The 18,431-nt window shown below is 34.5% G+C and overlaps 1 protein-coding gene across 36 annotated transcripts in view; it reads right to left on the bottom strand.

Moving 5' to 3' along the window:
• Positions 1 to 18,431, bottom strand: part of NRXN1 (neurexin 1) — a gene marked incomplete at both ends in the record, with an annotated part of 1,249,621 nt that overhangs the window by 368,003 nt on the left and 863,187 nt on the right. For all 36 annotated transcript variants that reach the window (XM_080711553.1, XM_080711552.1, XM_080711543.1 and 33 more), the window contains one exon: positions 7,625 to 7,806. In XM_080711553.1, the coding sequence (XP_080567679.1) occupies positions 7,625 to 7,806 (182 nt within the window). The remainder of the gene's footprint in view (positions 1 to 7,624; positions 7,807 to 18,431) is intronic.

The following is an 18,431-nucleotide window of genomic DNA, read 5'->3' on the forward strand; positions in this document are numbered from 1 at the left end:
TGCTTCAGGGCAGTCAGACAGTGAGAAAAGTTAAAAAGAGACATTTATTCTTCTTTGTCTTTCAGGTGGTAAACTCCCCATCTGCAAAGGTCACTAGCAGATATATAAACTGTGTATTACAAAAATGGGTAATGATGGTCTCCTCAGAAACCAAAGAGAAATGCCTATTCTTTTTCTGTGCCTGAGTTTGGTACTGTAGATTAAAGGAGAGAGAAAAGGGCCACCAGAGTAAAATGTAAACAATGATAATATATGTATGTATAATAATTTGATAAACTATATATCTGTGAATAAAGATATGTATACAACTCACAAATATTCTGTGTATCAGAAGTCTCCTAAAAGCTTATAAAGTTAAAATGGGTTTTATATGCATGTAAGATAACCAATAAGATATATCTTTATGCAATGTGCATTGTATTCAAATCTTAATGATATAATCTTAATTATATAACATGGCTAATAAAGTTATTGAAACTTCCACCCTCTTTATATTTAGTGCCATTCAAAAACCCATCATTTGAGGCCCAGTTTATATCTGTTTGCTTTGATTGAACATTTTATTATTGTATAAGAGAGAATTGTTCATCAGATAATAAGCATTCTTCTGATCATTTACACTGTTCTCTAATAGGAGCCAGGCAACTAATGGGAATCCTGAGAACTCTGAAATTCTGGTGAGTAGCCCCACCCTCCAATCAGGAGAATTGTAAATACTGCAAAGACTGGGAGCCAAAATTTTATATTCTGTAAAAAAAAAAAAAAAAATAGGATCACTGAAGAGGGAGACATGCCAATGCTTCAAGAAAAGCCATATGGACAGAAAGACCATGACCCATCTTAACAGATGGCATAATGGTAAACACTTCACAAAATTCCTAAAAATAGCCCTGAGGACCTTTGACTGACTTTAACAGTGAGATCATTTTTAAAAAATTATGAAGCCAGGCATGGTGGCGCACGCTTGTAATCCCAGCGCTTAGGAGGCTGAAACAGGAGGATGACACAGGTTCGAAACTAGCCCTCAGCTACTTAGTGAGGCTCACAGCAATTTAGTGAGACCCTGTTTCCAAACAAAGTATAAAATAGGTCTGGGAGTATAGCCTGGTGGTAGAAAAGCCCCTGGGTTCCACCTCTAGTACCACCAAAAAAAAAAAAAAAAAAAAAAATTATGTTTGCCCAACAGAGGGCTACCTACTTGGTCTTGAATGCCCAGTAAGAAAGTTTAACCAGAAACAAGTGTGTTTTTTTAAGTAAAAAAGAAAGAGCCACACCCATAGAGTCATTTAAAAGACCCCCAAATCCAGGTGTAGTGGTACACATTTTTAATCCCAGTACTTGAGAAGCTGAGATAGAAGGATCACAGGTTTGAGAACAGCCTCAGAAAGTAGTGCAACTCTCAGCAACGTAGTGAGACCTTGTTTAATGACAAAAATAAAGTAGAACTGGGGCTGAAGCAATGCCCCTGGTTTCAATGTTCAGTACCCCATACATGGTAAAAGACCCTCACATAATCTAATTATCTATCTTATAACATTGGCTTTTTGCCCTTTTGCCCATGATGCATCAATACTCACGTTTAATATTTCCCTGAATGTCCTGTATGGAGTGTCCTACTGGCCTCTCTTCAATCCAAATTTTCCCCTACCAATGGCTTATAGGGATTAGATCTCACCAAAAAAGAGGGAGACCTCTGCTTTTTTCTACAAAAGAAGTTCTGTTTCTATGTCAACCAATCCAGAGTAGTTCAGGATGCCAAACAAAGGAAACGGTCAACCCACCTACAGAAAAAAATCAGTTGGTGCTACAAATACTAAACAGTACCCTACCCTTCAATTTCCCTGCTCTGCAGGAAGCAGATATGGAAGAGACTGATGCCCTTTGAGCCAACCCTAAGCTCCTACTTCTCTTCTTTTTTTATTAAGAGAAAGAGTGTACAATATTAGCACCTCAAACAAAAGTGACCCCATTTTGACCAGAAATTCCTGAGTCTTTCTCAGTACACCATTCCCCTGCTTCCTGAAATGCTGCCACTGCTCAATGTTGTATCTAAGATTGTTCCATAAATCTCTTGCTTATCAAGCCCCTCTGCTTAGGGAAAATTACCCTGCTTAATCCTGATGCAACAACTCCTCTTGGAAATAGATAACCATCATTCCCTCTACCCTGTAGAATCTCCTCTTAAAATTCTCTTGGCAATAGTTAATTCCCACTCCCCCTTCCTGTAGATTCTCTCCTTAAACAACCTTTATAAACTTATACTCTGTAAGAGGACCAGGATCCAACCTTTCTTGTAGATCCCTTTCTCAGGTTTATTCCAAGAAAGCCTGTATTTCTATTGAGTCATCTCCCATTTTCTTCCTACCAAACCTTTTAGTACCAAAGTAATGATAAAAATTCACATTTCTATATTATTTTTCTCATTAACCATCATTATTATAAATTATGTTCTCAAATCATGATGCTTATTTCCCTTTATAAGTAAGAGGTAGATATGAAATAACTAGAGAAGAACAGATAATAAAAATGGGTTATTATTAATGAGGCTATTAAGGAGAGATAATCATTCATCTAACAAAAAATTTCACCATAAGCTATTTTTAAGCAACCAACTGCTATAATCAGTTGATTATTGGCGTGGTGGTGTACATTTGTAATCCCAGTACTTGGGAGGTTAACACAGAAGGATCACATAGGTTGGAAGCCAGCTTCAGTTACTCAGTGAGGCTTTCAGCAACTTAGTGATACCCTGTTTCCAAATAAAAATATAAAATAGGTCTGGGAGTGTATCCCAGAGGTAGAGAACCCCTCAGTTTTATTCCTAGTACTACACACACACACGCAAAAAAAAAAAATTTAAATATGCAACTTTTCAGTAATATAATTGCTATAGATTATTTTTACTTTTTTGTATTATTCATAAGAATTTAAATCTCACTTTCTTATTTATACATAAACTAAATTGTATCTGTCACTTTGACTATTGAAAAGTTGAAGGTAATTTAACTAAGCCATAATATTTTCAAAGTTTAATTAATTATAATCATTTATTATTTCAAAAAGCCTTTATTGAGCACTCAGATTCTAGGTAATATGTTAATTAACTGCCCCTCAATTCATGTCTTTATCATTCCCACATCTCTTCATAAAACAACTTAAATTTCAATAGTAATATCATGGCTTTGAACTTGCCAGTGGTTGCACCTAAATTAATATGAAAAAAATCCATTTGTCAAAGGTAGGACACTTAATTCAAGAGCCATTTTATTCCAAATTGTTATATTTTTTAAGAGTTCAGTTAATCAAAATCTAAATGTGATTACATTTTCAAGTGAAATCAAACTTGATCACTTTGAAAAATGGGATTAAAAACATGACAAATATTCAAACCATTATTGAAATTGTTTGTCACTCAAAAGTTTTAAGTTATCTAATTGAAATAGCATTATACATTTCAGTGAGAATGGAGTATCTTTTAATGGATGCAATCAACTATTCTGTTTATTGCCTCACTCTAATAATTAAGAATGGAAATAAGATTTTTAAATGAAGTCAGTACATATTTTATATTTTGTTGATGTTTACGGCCTACAGATATTTATCTGGCAATTTGGTGGATAACCAAGATTTCTAATTTTTATGACTATAACATTTATCTATTATATATCAATAAATTTAATTTTATATCAGCTATATTCATAATTGAGAAATAAAAACACTGTAATCTAAGTTTCTATAAGACATGTTTTACTTTTAAATTGCAGGTCTTCAAGAAGAACTTATTTAGGAAAACTAGGATGAACAAATAATTTGACAAAACCATCTTTGAATATTCTAAACCTTGTGTTAGTTTTGATTTTATGTTGAAACACAAAAATAAATAACTCATATCCATATAATTGTATCTATACATTGAGTCACTAATGGCTGGGCAGCACCTCCTGTAGGCAGTGGAAGAAAAAAGATGGAGAGAGAAGGTTTTACTTGCCCAAATTTGGACTATTGGTCCTAGTAGTTGAGAGAATAATACAGAGAACTGGTGAACAACAGTATTTAAAAATCTCAGGAAACTAATATTCATTTTCCAATGAAGGGCTGACTCTAACAACAAGGGAGGATTTGGAAATTCTAAATATAAGACAATGATGTAAAGAGACAGGTGCTGAATCCACAATGAATGGCTAAGCAAAGACCAAGAGAGGAGATCCAGAAAGAAGAAGGCTCTGGTGGGCAGCTCAGAAATCTGGTCTGTGTTAGAGCTGTGGAATGAACAGAGGTGGGACAGAAACACAGAAAGTCTATTCTTTACTTATGAAAGAACACTAACCCTGCATTTGGTCAGAATTTGAAATATCCATTTTTTTTAATTTATTTTTATTGGTGCATTGTAATCATACATCACATTGGAATACAAGACTTGAGAGGATATACAAGCACACATCATCCAACTAGCCCTCATCCACTCCCCATCCCATTCCTTTCCCCCTCCCTCGATCCCATGCTTGTTTGGTGATTAACTTTGATACATTTGTTTATGTACCTCCTGAGTTTTAAAGAGGTTCCATCCTCCCCTATCCCATATCCTCTGATTGATCACCTTAATTGCTTCGCTATAGGGCCCTTTCTTTAACTCGACCTCTTCCTGTTACCCCTTGCCTCCTAGTTATTGCTGATTAGGGGAAGCATCTGGTTATTATTTTCTGCGATATTTCTCTATGCATGCTGCATTGCAAGTACCAATCCCACTCTTAACGGCCCCAGTAGTGGCCTGGCTACCCGGTGGACTGATCCAGACCTCGCCGGCTCAAGCAGTGGCCTTGGCTCATGGGAGGCCCTGATTCTGGCCTTGCTGGCCCCCGCACTGGCCTAACCCTTGACCACAAAATGAATAGCAGTGGTTTGAGTAATTCAATAACACAGCTCCTTATGATTTGTGAATGATCACTCTAGAACCTTTTCTAAGGCTAAAAGTATAATTGGATGTGGATCGATAAGTAATTTCTTTGAGAAGAAAAAACTGTTTTATTTCTTTTTAATTATTAATTTATTTTTGAAGTAGCAAGTATCTGAACTGAACAAATATATTTTGAAAGTCAAGATTACACTAAACAGCAAGATTCCTTACCATATTAAACTTTCCTCAACCAATAAAATGATGCCATAACAATTTGGTTGCTTTAAATTTTAATTGCTAGATATTTGATGAAAGCTAAAATTATTTTCCCAGAGTTTCGATTTTGACAACTGCAACTTGAATGGGAAATTTGTAATGGTGTGATAATAGTTGCACTGAGGTGCTGTTTTGTTTATTTTTCCAAATTAATAATAAATTCAATCTTCATAGTCAGTGGAAACCCATACTCAGCATATAGGAAATTCCAAAAGCTTAATGGAAAAGTAAGGTGAGGAGAATGAATTAATAAAATATTCAAGAATTAAAACCTGTAAAATTCTCCATTAATGTGTTTTGGTGTTTGATAGTTTTCCTAATTCTTTTGGGACTAATGCCTATAGGTCAGTTTTAAAGAAAAAACATAATGATCTAATCAAATATCCTTTGAGGCATAAGTCCTGGTAAAGGGAGATCTTAGAGGGAGGAACAGAGAAAACTAGAACAAATTAAACTTAAATGATCAAAAATGCAGAAGAAATAAACTATACTTAAGTACAAAAGAGAGGATGGAGAAAATTAAATGCTTCTAAAACTTAGCTTCAAACAAAGTGCAAAGGTGATAACTCTTAAGAATTGTGTTTTCCTGGTATGGTGAATTGAACCCATGACTTCATATATACCAAGAGAATAAAATACACTACCACTGAGCTATATTACCAGCCTTAGGGGTTTTTTTTTTGGGGGGGGATATGTGAAAAGGATGTTTTTGTATGTTTGTGATTTCTTCTTTCCTTATTTTATTTTATTTATTTATTTGTATTTTTGTGGAACCCAGGCTTTTTACTTCTAGGCTACACTCCCACACCTATTTTATACTTTATTTAGAAACAGGGTCTCACTGAGTTGCTGAGAGCCTCACTAAGTAGCTGAAGCTGGCTTTGAACCTGTGTGATCCTCCTATCTCAGCTTCCCAAGTACTAGGATTACAAATGTGCACCACCACACAGGCTTCCATTTTGTGTGTGTGTGGTACTGGAGAGGGGACCCAGGGGCATTCTACCTCCAAGCTATACCTCCTGCCCTATTTTTTATTCTTTATTTTGAAACAGGGTCTCACTCAATTTCAAAGGATCTGAGTAGATGAGGCTGGCCATAAACTGCCATCCTCCTGTCTCAGCCTCCCGAATGCTAGGATTACAAGTGTGCACCACCACACCCAGCTTTGTTTGTGATTTCTATATATTAGAAAAATAATAATTTTTAAGAATTAAAGACTATTTGTGCTTTTTGTAATTAGCGAGAGAAAATGGGGGTGATGACAGATTATAATGATATTATTAGCAATTATTTGAATGCAGAGGCAGAAAGAATAATCCCTGAACTTTTTGTTTTGGTTTGGTTTGGTTTTGGGTTTTTTTTTTTTTTTTTTTTTTGGTGATACTGGGGTTCCTGGAAGCCCTTCTACCTCTGGGCTGCACTCCCAGACCTATTTTATACTTTTCTTATTTGGAAACAGGGTATCTTAAAGCCAGCACAGCTGGCTTCAAACCTGCGCAATCCTCCTGTCTCTGCCTCCAAAGCGTGCACCACCACGCCCGGCATCCCTGAACTTTAAAGTCAACTATGGCAAAACTCAAAAAGAAAAGAATGATTTTTCATTCATAAGCTACTATTTATTCTATGCTAAGTAAATTCTTTGGGAAGTTTAGAGTTTAGAGAAAAAGGAATGATCTCCAGGCAGAAGTGGCAGAAATCAATAGTAGTTTTCTGACATGTATCAAAATGAGTACAGAATGACATTGAAATAATACTTTTGCCATTTTCTTTTATATCCCCAAATGTCTTTAAGTTTCCTTTCTTCCCTCCACTTCATATAACTTTAGAAAAATGTTCTCTCTGGCAAAAAAATAAATAAGAATATTGAATTCAGATCTTTGGATATTACCAATATTACAATCACCTGCTTCTAGCCAGATGGTACAGTATCTATTGAGCAATAACTTATTTTATTAATTTGGCAAGTCTGCCTAAAGACACTAAAACCACTCCAAAATACTTTGTGAACACAAAATTGAAAAAAAAAATAGCCACTCAAAAAGACAAAAGAAATTTCTATTAAAAAGTATATGTTAGCTGGGTGTGGTGGCACATGCTTGTAATTCCAGCATTCAGGAAGCTGAGACCAGACGATTTCAGTTCTTGGACAACCTCACCTACTCTGTAAGTCCCTCTGTAACTTAGTGAGCCCCTGTTTCAAAATAAAGAATAAAAACTAGGGCAGGGGATGTAGCTTGGATGTTGAATGCCCCTGGGTAAAATCGCCAGACCCTCCCCCAAAAAAGTATATGTTAATAACATTAATTGAACTGAGGTTTTATTATCTCTAGATTACATTTATATTTCATTGCCAAAATACTTGTTTCAATAGAAAGAAACATGGGGGGAAATTTATCATTTAAACACAAAGAAACAGTGAAAAGTAAATGCTGAAACTTATTTAAAGATACTTACTATATGAAGCTCTAGGTAGTCACCCAGGCCTGAAGAACTGTCCACTCGCACCAGTACTGCTTCTTTCTGAACAGTGCTAAACCCTATGGCCAGTCTGTCTGCTCGTGTGCTTGGCCGGTCATTAGGAGGCCACTTATACGTAATTTGTCCTCCACCTTTACTAAAGATATATGTTGTTCCAGCTGCAAAACAAAAACCAAAACCAATTAGTTCTGAAACATCAAGCCCAAACACATCCAAGTTTGTCACGTTGATATATTAGTAAAATATTGACTTAACACAAACACAACTATGGCAGAGCAAATAATTTTTAATCAAACATACCCAGAAAAGAGGACAGAGATGTTTTAAAAGAAATAAGAGTAGCTCAGTTTTTAAAACACTCATTAAATCTATCAGAAAGATATTTCACAGCAGTTGAGTATGACTTTTCCATTGAGTTGGACAAGCATGGATTGTAATGGCATTTTATTTCTTGCTGCCAGTTTTTAAAATACTTCAGTAGAAAACATTGACTGAGGCTTCCAAAACACAACAGAAACATATCAACTCATTTTTTAAACAAGAGCTTAATGTAGATGTGAAAAGGTTATATATAGTACAGTGAAACAAACTGCAACAAATAAGATACACATCAAGCTTTTATGGAGAAAGGGTCAATTCACATGTGGCAGATGATAATTAATGGATGAATAGCCATAAATACAACTAGTCATGATAAAATGCACAGATCAGATCTTATTCATACAAGACAGGTCTTTTTCATGAAGCAAGATGTAGCAGCCGGCAAACTATTTAGTACCATGAAAAAGACCCACCAAAGAGAATACTAGTCTTACAACACTGAAATTAATGTCATTATCTCATTATGGAATATTCAGATTTTGTTTATGATAATATAATTATCCTTCATAAAGAGTTTTATTTCAAACAAATATACTCAAGACCTAATACAATGACTTCTTCCCTCATTGTACCCATAGCACCACTAACATCTTTCCCAATAAAGGAGATACTATCAATGCCTTGAGTCAGAATACTCAAGTCATAAGCAAAGATTTATAGAAGGGAGAAGAAGAGAGAGGTTCTCAAGCACTAAAGGAGGCTACAAAAATTATTAATAAGACTGAGAACAGACCTTTATGATAATTTATCAAGGAGAGTATAGCCTTCCAATAACAAAAAGTGCCACAAATATTTAGTGTATATCTACTATCTACTGTGATGGGTAGCAACATGACTGGGCCAAGGGGATGCCCAACTATCTGGAAAAACATTATTTCTAAGCTTCTGTGTCAGGGCATTTCTGGAAGACATTAGCATTTGAATTGGTGGGCTGAGTGAAACCCATTACCCTACACAATGTGAGTGGCTAATGTCCAATCCACTGAGAGCCTGAACAGAATCAAGGTGAAGGAAGGTTGTATTTTCCCTCTTTTTTGCCTGACTGTTTAGGCTGGCAATTTTTATCCTTCCTTAGGAATCCTGGTAATAAGCCTTCAGACACAGAGTAGAATCTTTACCATTATTCCTCAGGTTCCCAGGCCTATACCACTGGTTTTATTGGCTCTCCACAATGTAACAGGAAGTTCATAAATGTACATTATTAGATAGATAGATAGATTACATAGATAGATAGATATGTAGATAGGATATTCTATATTGATCTGTTTCCCTGGAAACCCCCATTATAACTACTATATGCTAGACTTAGAAATAAGACCAGAAGACTTCCAGGAAGATGGTAATGGTGAGAAGCAGCATAACACAGCTGCTCAGGGATCCTTCTTCAAAATATACCACATCCTGGACCACAAAGTGAGAACCAGCAAATTAAAAAATGTGACATACTACCCTGCATTTATTCAGACCACAATGGAATTAACCTTGAAATCAACTGTAAGAAGATGCAGAGAAACTACATAAATACATGGAGACTGAACACCACACTGTTACAGGAAATGGGTCATAGAAGTAAGGGATGATATTAAGAAATTCCTAGAAGCAAACAAAAATAGAGATGCAACATATCTATGTTTATCTGGGACATCTTGAAGGCAGTATTAAGAGGAAAATTCAGAGCACTGAATGCTCACATAAGAACAGAAAATCACCAAATATAAAAGCTAATGACACACCTCAAAGCTCTTGAACAGCAGAAATAGTCTAACCCCAAAGCCAGTGGAAGACAAGACATTATTAAAAGCAAATGAGATATCAGTGAAGTAGAGAATAAAAAAAAAAAAAATACAGAAAATCAACAAAACCAAAAGCTGGTTTCTTGAAGAAATTAACAATACAGGTAAACCTAACCGAACTAACCAAAAGAAGGAGAGAATCAATACAAATTATTAAGAGATGAAAAATAAGCCAAGCACGGTGGTGTACACTTGTAACCCCAGCATTTGGGAGGCTGAGACCAGAGGATCACAGTTTGCAGACAGCCTCAGCTACTTAGTGAGGCACTCCATAATTTAGTGAGACCCTGTTTCAAAATAAATAATTTTAAAAAATAGGGCAGGAGGTGTAGCTCTGAAGTTGAATGGCCCTGGGTTCCATTTCCAGAACTGCAAAAAAAGAAAAGAGATGAAAAATAGATATTACCACCAACAGCATAGAAGTCAAGATTATTATCAGAAACTACTTTGAAAAACTATACTCCAACAAAATGGAAAATTTAGAATAAACTGACAAATTCTAGATACATATAAACTTCCTAAACTGAGTCAAGAAGATATAGAAAATTTAAAACAATGACAATCAGAGAAAATGAAGCAGCAATAAAAAGTCTTCCATCAAACAAAAGACCAGTATCAGATGGTTTCTGAACTGAGTTTTATAAAACTTTTATAGAAGAGTTAATCCCAATTCTCCTAAATCTATTTTATGAAATAGAAAGAAATGGGACTTTTCCAAATACATTTTATGAAGCCAAAATCACATTAATACTAAAAACAAATTAAGACAGCTCTAGAAAAGAAAACTACAGTCCTATATCATTGATGAACTTAGGTACAAAACTGCTAAACAAAACACTAGCAATGCACATTCAAAACCACATAAGAAAAATCACACACCATGACCAAGTAGGATTCACCCTAGAGATGCGAGGCTAGCTCAAAATACAAAAATCAATTCATGTAATTCATAACATAAGCAGAAGCAAAAACAAAAATAAAATGATTATTTCAATAGACTCTGAAAATGCGTTTGATAAAATGCAACATCCATTTATGCTAAAAGCACTGCAGAAAATCAGAATAGAAGGAATATACCTCAACATCATAAATGCAGTATCAATAGACCCACAGTCAACATCATATTAAATGGTCAGAAACTGCAAGAGTACCCCCTAAAAACAGGAACAAGGCAAGGATGTCCATTATCACCACTTCTTTTCAATATAGTACTTGAGACTCTAAAAGAGAAATAAGGCAAGAGAAGGAAATCATAGCAGTACAAATGGGAAAAGAACTAAAACTATTCCTATTGGAAAAGGAAATGATACTATACTTAGAAGGCCCAACAAACTCAACCAAAAGACTTAAAAAACTAATCAATAAATTTAGCAAAGTGTCTGGATACAAAATTAACCCTAAAAATTAAGAAGCTTGCTGGGCATGGTGGCATACACTTGTAATCCCTGTGCTTGGGAGACTGAGACAGGAGGATCGCACAGGTTTGAAGCCAGCGTCAGCTACTTAGTGACGCTCTCAGCAACTTAGTGACACCCTGTATCCAAATAAAATATAAAATAGGTCTGGGAGTATAGCCCGGAGGTAGAAAGCCCCTGGATTCCACCCCAGTATCACACACACACACACACACACACACACACACACACACACACACACTAGATGCTTTCCTGTATGCCAACCATAAATCCAATGAAAAAATTTCAGAAAATATTTCCACTCATAATATTTCCCCCCAAAATACTTAGGAATAAACCTAACCAAGGAGGTAAAAGAACTCTACAGGAAAAATTATAAAACATTAAAAAACATTGAAAAAGACCTTAGGAAATAGAAGATCTTCCATGCTCTTGAATAGGCAGAATAAGTATCATCAAAATGGCCATTTTTCCAAAAGTGATCTATAGATTCAATGCAATACCCATTAAATTATCAATGTTCTCCTCAAAGACATAAATAAAAATTAGTCTTTAAATTCATTTGGGACAACAAAAATACCAGAATATCCAAGAGTTTGCACCAACAAGAACCATGAAGGAGGCATCACAATACCTGACTTGAAACTATACTACAAAGCCATAGTAATAAAAACAGCATGGTAATGTCACAAAAATCAACACATAGACAAATGGAGCAGAATAGAAGACTCATAAGTAAATCCATACACTTACAGACAATTGATTTTGATGAAGGGGGAAAAAACATACACTTAAAAAAGATGACCTCTTCAATAAATGGTGTTGGAAAAACTGGTTAACCATGTGTAGAAAAATGCAAATAAACCCCACTTTCTCATCCTACACAAGAGTCAATTCAAGATGGATCCAAGACTTGGAAATCAAACCAGGGACCTTGAGGTTTCTTGAAGAGGGCAGAGGTCCAACACTTTTACACATAGGAACAAGTAAAAGCTTTCTCAACAAGACCCCAAAGGCACAAGAAATTAAAAGGAGGATCAATATGTGGGATTGCACTAAACTGAAGAGCTATCAAGAGCCTCAACAGAGAGAAATTTTGCCAACTATTCCTCCCATAGAGGAAGAATATCTAGAATATATAGAGAACTATAGAAACTCACCATTAAGAAAGCAAATAAACCAATCAAAAAATGGGCCAGTGAACTAAATAGACACTTCACAAAAAAGAAATTCAAATGGCCAACAAATGTATGAAAAAATGTTCGAAATCATTATCAATCAGAGAGATACAAATCAAAACTACCCTGAAATTTCACCTAATTCCAATTAGAAAGGCAATCACTCAAAACACAAACAATAACACATGCTGGAGAGGGTGTGGAGAAGTTGAAACTCTAATACACTATTGGTGGTATTACAAATTAGTGCAATCACTTTGGAAAACAGTATGGAGGATCTTCAAAAGAATGGGAACAAAACTACCATATGATCCCGCAATACAACTTCTCCATATCTACCCAAAATAATGAAGACCAAACTACCAAACATGAATATCTATGTTAAGGGCCACACAATTCACAATTGTCAAACTATGGAACCAGCCAAGATATCCTTCAATAGATGGATGGATTATAAAACTATGAGATATGTACACAATCAAATTTTACTCAGCCAACAAGAAGAACATCATTAGTGGGGAAATCAATAGAACTGGAGAAAATTATGCTAAGTGAAATTATTCAGTCACAATAAATAAAAAATCAGATATTCTCCCTAATATGCAATGCTAGGAAGAAAAAAGGTCATATTAGTAAGAACTCAAGATGAAGAAGGAGAAATCTTAGATAAGCAAATAAGGTGACCTAACTAAGGGTGATGAGAGGAAGGAAGAGGGAAATTCCCTAATGTACAGCATGTACATACATAAACATATCTAAGTCAGTCACTCCAAACATGAGAAAGAGGGAGGGGAGAGGAAATGGGCTGGGATTTGGGAAAGGACTAAATGTGTAAATGTATACCTCTATCATCTTGTACACGATTTAGATGTATGACTACAATACACCAATAAAATTTTTAAAAGTTAGACCATGAAACATCCTGTTCTTATGGAAAAATAGATCCTACCAAGAGTGATATTTCTGTGTAAAAGATGCATGTACAGCAATTATGTTTTTAAGATGTCTATGCAGCCTATTAAATTATATGATTACTAATTTGTCAAATAAGGTTGACTGATACATTCATGTGCATTTAATTAAATGGCTGATAGATTTTGTGCTCTTGAGCTGGGGGCAATCATTCTTTTATTCCTTCTTAGACATTCCCATTGATCCTGGAGAATCTGCAAAGTCCTCTGCAATCTACATATCATATCTGACGGTTGAAAAGCCTTTGGTATATAGACCTGTCCCAAAAAGCAGGAGACAAATGAAAGTAAAAGTGATGAGCCAGAATACCATTGAACTATGAACTACTGTAGAGTCCATGTGCATCTTCATTAATTGTTTTAGATAGTGATTAATGTATGAATGTAGTTAATCTCTCTCACACAAGAAAAGGTAAGCCATATTTCAAAAGAACCAATCACAGCACAAGCACATAAAATTCAGATTGTACAGACTATGTACTAAAATTGCCAGAGCTTTCCAATCATTTGTGCTCGACATCACCAAAATCTTGTCCACCATGATATTAATAAGCAAGTACTATTTGCGCATGCAATTAAGTATTGTTTCAGCAAAGTAAATAAAATTAGAAGAATATATTTCTTTAAGTGTTTACCTCTGAATGGTGATACTTAAGGATTCATTTATTTTTCTGTTTTTATTTAGTTTGTTTTCTAATAACTATGTATCTGATGTGAAATAAGAAAAATGTTCAAAACTAGAGATGTCATTTAGTAATATAAAACATATCTGAGAATTCAGATGTTTTTCTACCAGAATCAACTGAGAAATGTAGTGCTGTAAATCAAGAATACTACATATTTCACGGTGATGTTTAATTTTAAAAATAATTTTCCAGCCGAGTTTAGTGTCATATGCCAGTACTTTGGAAGCTGATCACAGGTTCAAGGGCAGCCTCAGCAAGTAGTGAGACTTATAAACCTAGTGAGACCCTGTTTCAAAACAAAAATAAAAAAGAGCTGGGTGTGTAGTTAGGAGATAGAATGTCGCTGGTCTGTTTCAGTGCATTTTTTTTTTTTCATGGAAGTACTTTGTTGTAACCAGATAGGCAGGAAAAAGTTAATTGGATATGTCAGTCTGAAATTATCAAAGCCAAGTGTTATATTTTAATGTCTCATATACATAAAGTGACATTTGCACCCCATGATCCTATACTCCTCTTTCAGCTTAGAATGCTTTAAAACAAGAAAAAAATAGAATGTAAATGTGAGATCATAGAACATTCAATATACGTAGATTAATGATTAGTTAGGGTATACTTTCCAAACTTCTAGAACTATAAATGATTCTAGTTGCTCAACCATAAAGCTTGAGGGAATAATTTAAAGGTTTTATTTTCTTTAAGATAAATGTCATAATGAAAATAGTATCAGTCAAAATTTCATTTCTTCATAGATTCTGCCCTTTTTCAATAAATGTGAAGACTTGGTGACTAGCATGAGATTAGGTCATCTTTCTTGTTTATCATGACTGTATGGTTCCAGCAAAACTATTTTAGTCCTATCTACCAAACATAGCAATCACTTCTAGTTTTCTTCTTTTCCAAGTGAGAAAAGAAAATATTAGCTCACTGGCATAAAATATCCAGCAGGGTAAAATTTATAACACAAGGCAAAATGTTTCACTTCACCATTAAATAAAGAAACAAGTCTACATAAAATGAAATGCAAATATTATTTTTAAATGTTATTTTTACAGAAAGATTTAATTTATTATATAAATAAATTAAATGTGAAGTCTCAGAATATCTTAATCACAGTTCCAAGCTTTTTACAAATATAGAGAGGAGTGTGGCAGAATGTGTTCCCTTTATTATCCATGCATGTTTTATATGGTACAAGCTAATAGATCATTGTCATGACTACTAATGGATTTATTGCAAAATAACCTTGACATCTTTCATATTGCTGAATGTATGGATGACTCAAACTTAAAGTGGCTTTCAGTCATCTCTATATTTAAGCTCTGAAGCAAGTCTACTTTAAATTCATTAACAAACCTGGCTCCATCAGATGAAAATTTAGTGATTTCAAGACACTTTATGCTGAATAAATGTTTACAGGTTCTAATGTTTGAACTGCCTACAATGGGGTAATCAGAAATACTTTTAGATCTTACTGAATAAATTGTTTACATAAAAGGCTCTCTTTCCTCTATTCTTTCTTGCCAACCATCACCTCCCTAAATCAGTTTACATTAACCTCCTTTCATTTCTGCAAAGGCTAATATATTACTCCAAATGAGACTGAACCCTTCTGAAAAAGATTACCATTCCACATGTACAGGTTTGCCTGATGATTCCTTGGTCTGGATCCTTGCTACTGGAACAATAATATAATTAACTTCTGAAAAGATTAGCTTGCAACTAATAAAATATGCATATGAATAAAAGCATTCTTTTTTGAAAGCCTGTAATTCTTCAAATGCCATTGTGTAGCCAACATGAAACACTCAGGCCATTATGTTTTAATTAAGAATAACAAGAATATAATATTTTTTCAGTGAAAGTTTGCCAGGCATTCAGATGAAAATTAAAACAATTATGCTGGGTGTGGTTGCACCCTTATAATCTCAGAATTTGGGAGGTTGAGACAAGGGGATCATGGTTCATGGACAGCCTCAGCTACTTAGTGAGGCCCTTTGAAACTCAGTGAGACCCAGTTTCAAAATAAAGAATTAAAAAAAATAGGGCTGGGGGTGTAGCTTGGAGGTAGAATGCTCCTGGGTTCCATCCCCAGTACCAAAAAAAAAAAAAAAAAAAAAAAAAAAACCAGAAAGAAAATTAAAACAATTATAAATAAGGAGAGATTTTATTCCTCCTACAACCTTGTCAAAATGTTGTTGTTAAATTTAAATTTTCTCATGGAATAAACATACAATAAAATTTTACTCAGCAATAAAGAAGAAGAAAATTATGTCATTTACAAGAAAATCGATGGACCTTGAGAACATTATGTTAAGTAAAATTAGCCAAGCACAGAAAGTGATGGATCATATGTTTTCTCTCATATGCAAAAGCTAGGGTATAATCTGGATAAAGGAGGGACTTTAGATAAGGAAGCAGAACTACCAGTGGAATGAAGGAAGTAGTCTAGGTGAGGGGGAAGGAGAAGAATTAATTATGGAAACAATAAAGCAACAACAACTAGTTACAACTTATTTCCTTTATACGTTATTGTAAAATTTTTGCCAGATCACAAGAAACTATTTCATAAGGATGACCACTACAGTTTCCCAATTCTTAAAATTTCATATATAAGTAACAAGGTGGGTATTATAATAGAGGATATTAAAGGGGTTGGAGGACTAGAACCTCCTATCTACAATATGTAACCAACTCTTCATCTAATAGTTAATAACAATGCTTACCGACATAGAAGTAAAAGATCTCAATGTTACATATGCACAGAAGGGTAAAAAAAATGAGGAAAGGGAAAAAAACCTATATATCACAAATTGCGACTTTTGGTGGAAGAGGAAGACTTGATCAAATTGAAAAATCCATTCCAAAAGGTTAGAGAGTGAGACAGGGTTTTACCCACATATCTTTGAGAAAGTGAGAAGGTAGCTTTTTAATAAATAAAAAAAGGCAAGGAAACATGCCATATAACTGAAGTGGTTTAGACACTGATCCCATATTCCTAGTCCTATCAAAGTAAAAATGTTCAAAATAGTATAAATGATTTCCTAATAAATTCTTATCAAAAATATCTTAGAATAATATTTGAGCTAGAAAGAACAATGGGAACTTATCATGTACGGAAAGTTGTATGTTCTATCATAATCTTGACTCTTAAAATTAAAAAAGGAAGCTGGGCGTGGTGGTGCACGCTTGTAATCCCCACGCTTGGGAGGCAGAGACAGGAGGATCACGCAGGTTCGAAGCCCCTCACTGGCTTAAGAGACACTGTTTCCAAATAAAAAGTATAAAATAGGTCTGGTAGTGTAGCCCAGAGGTAGAAGGGCTTCCAAGAACCTCAGTACCACCAAGCAAGCAAGCAAGCAAACAAGCAAGCAAGAAAGAAAGATTATTAAAATAAACAACCTGGTTGTTGATTAAAAACTGGTTGAAATTTAAAAACGGTTTTTAAATTGAATACTAACTGAGGAATATAAGGAGAGTGAAAATTGTGAGCAACGTGTTTTCCTTCATGGGACATTCCTAAGAGTGGCACTAAATAGAGTACCTATACACACTACTCCACCAAACACTAATACTAAATTTGGTTCAAGTTCAGCACTCTTGAACCCCTTGAAAATCAGAGATATTGTTAGACTCCTAGAATCTGTGAGGACTCATCAGGCATTAGTAATTAATATTTTCCAATTTTTAAATGGGATCAAAAGAAGATGAACCACACATACCTTGCAGTAGACATGGAACATTTCTCTCAAAGAAATTTACATAGTAATTGTGCAATTCCATATAAAATGTTTCCCTTTCCCTGTTGCCCCAAACTTTTTCTATAATAAAAATATTTTCCTAACAAATACTCAATATTACATATGCTTACTTTAATAAAACTACTATGTCCTATAAAAATAAAATGTATACATTGTATATATTTTTATATTTTGACATTTTATAAAAGTATATGCTACATGGAAATACAGTATTCATTCTTCTGAAATCAACTGTGCTCCTCTCTGATACCTAAAGTAAGTAAATATTTTGGAATGTAAATCGATCCAGGGGTGAACTATCTTATCCAAACCCTTGACCAGTGTTCAGGAACACCACAGAGAGCAGCCCAGATTGCACTGCACAATCAAATACACATGATTCGAATAAAATGAGATGTGATTGATTTTCTCTGGTATCATACAAAGTAATAACTCCATGTAATAAGTAATTGATGTAAAGTGATTTATCTGAATGAACCAATCTTTTTTTCTCTGCCTACAAAGAAACTAATTAAAATATATAATATTCCCAAACCAATCTATTTCTCATTTAACTGATAATGACCAATTGTGTGAAAGGAACTATGATTATTCAATCCAA

This window comes from Muscardinus avellanarius, assembly GCF_963383645.1.
Source record: "Muscardinus avellanarius genome assembly, chromosome: 15".
In the NCBI taxonomy this organism is placed as follows: domain Eukaryota; kingdom Metazoa; phylum Chordata; class Mammalia; order Rodentia; family Gliridae; genus Muscardinus; species Muscardinus avellanarius.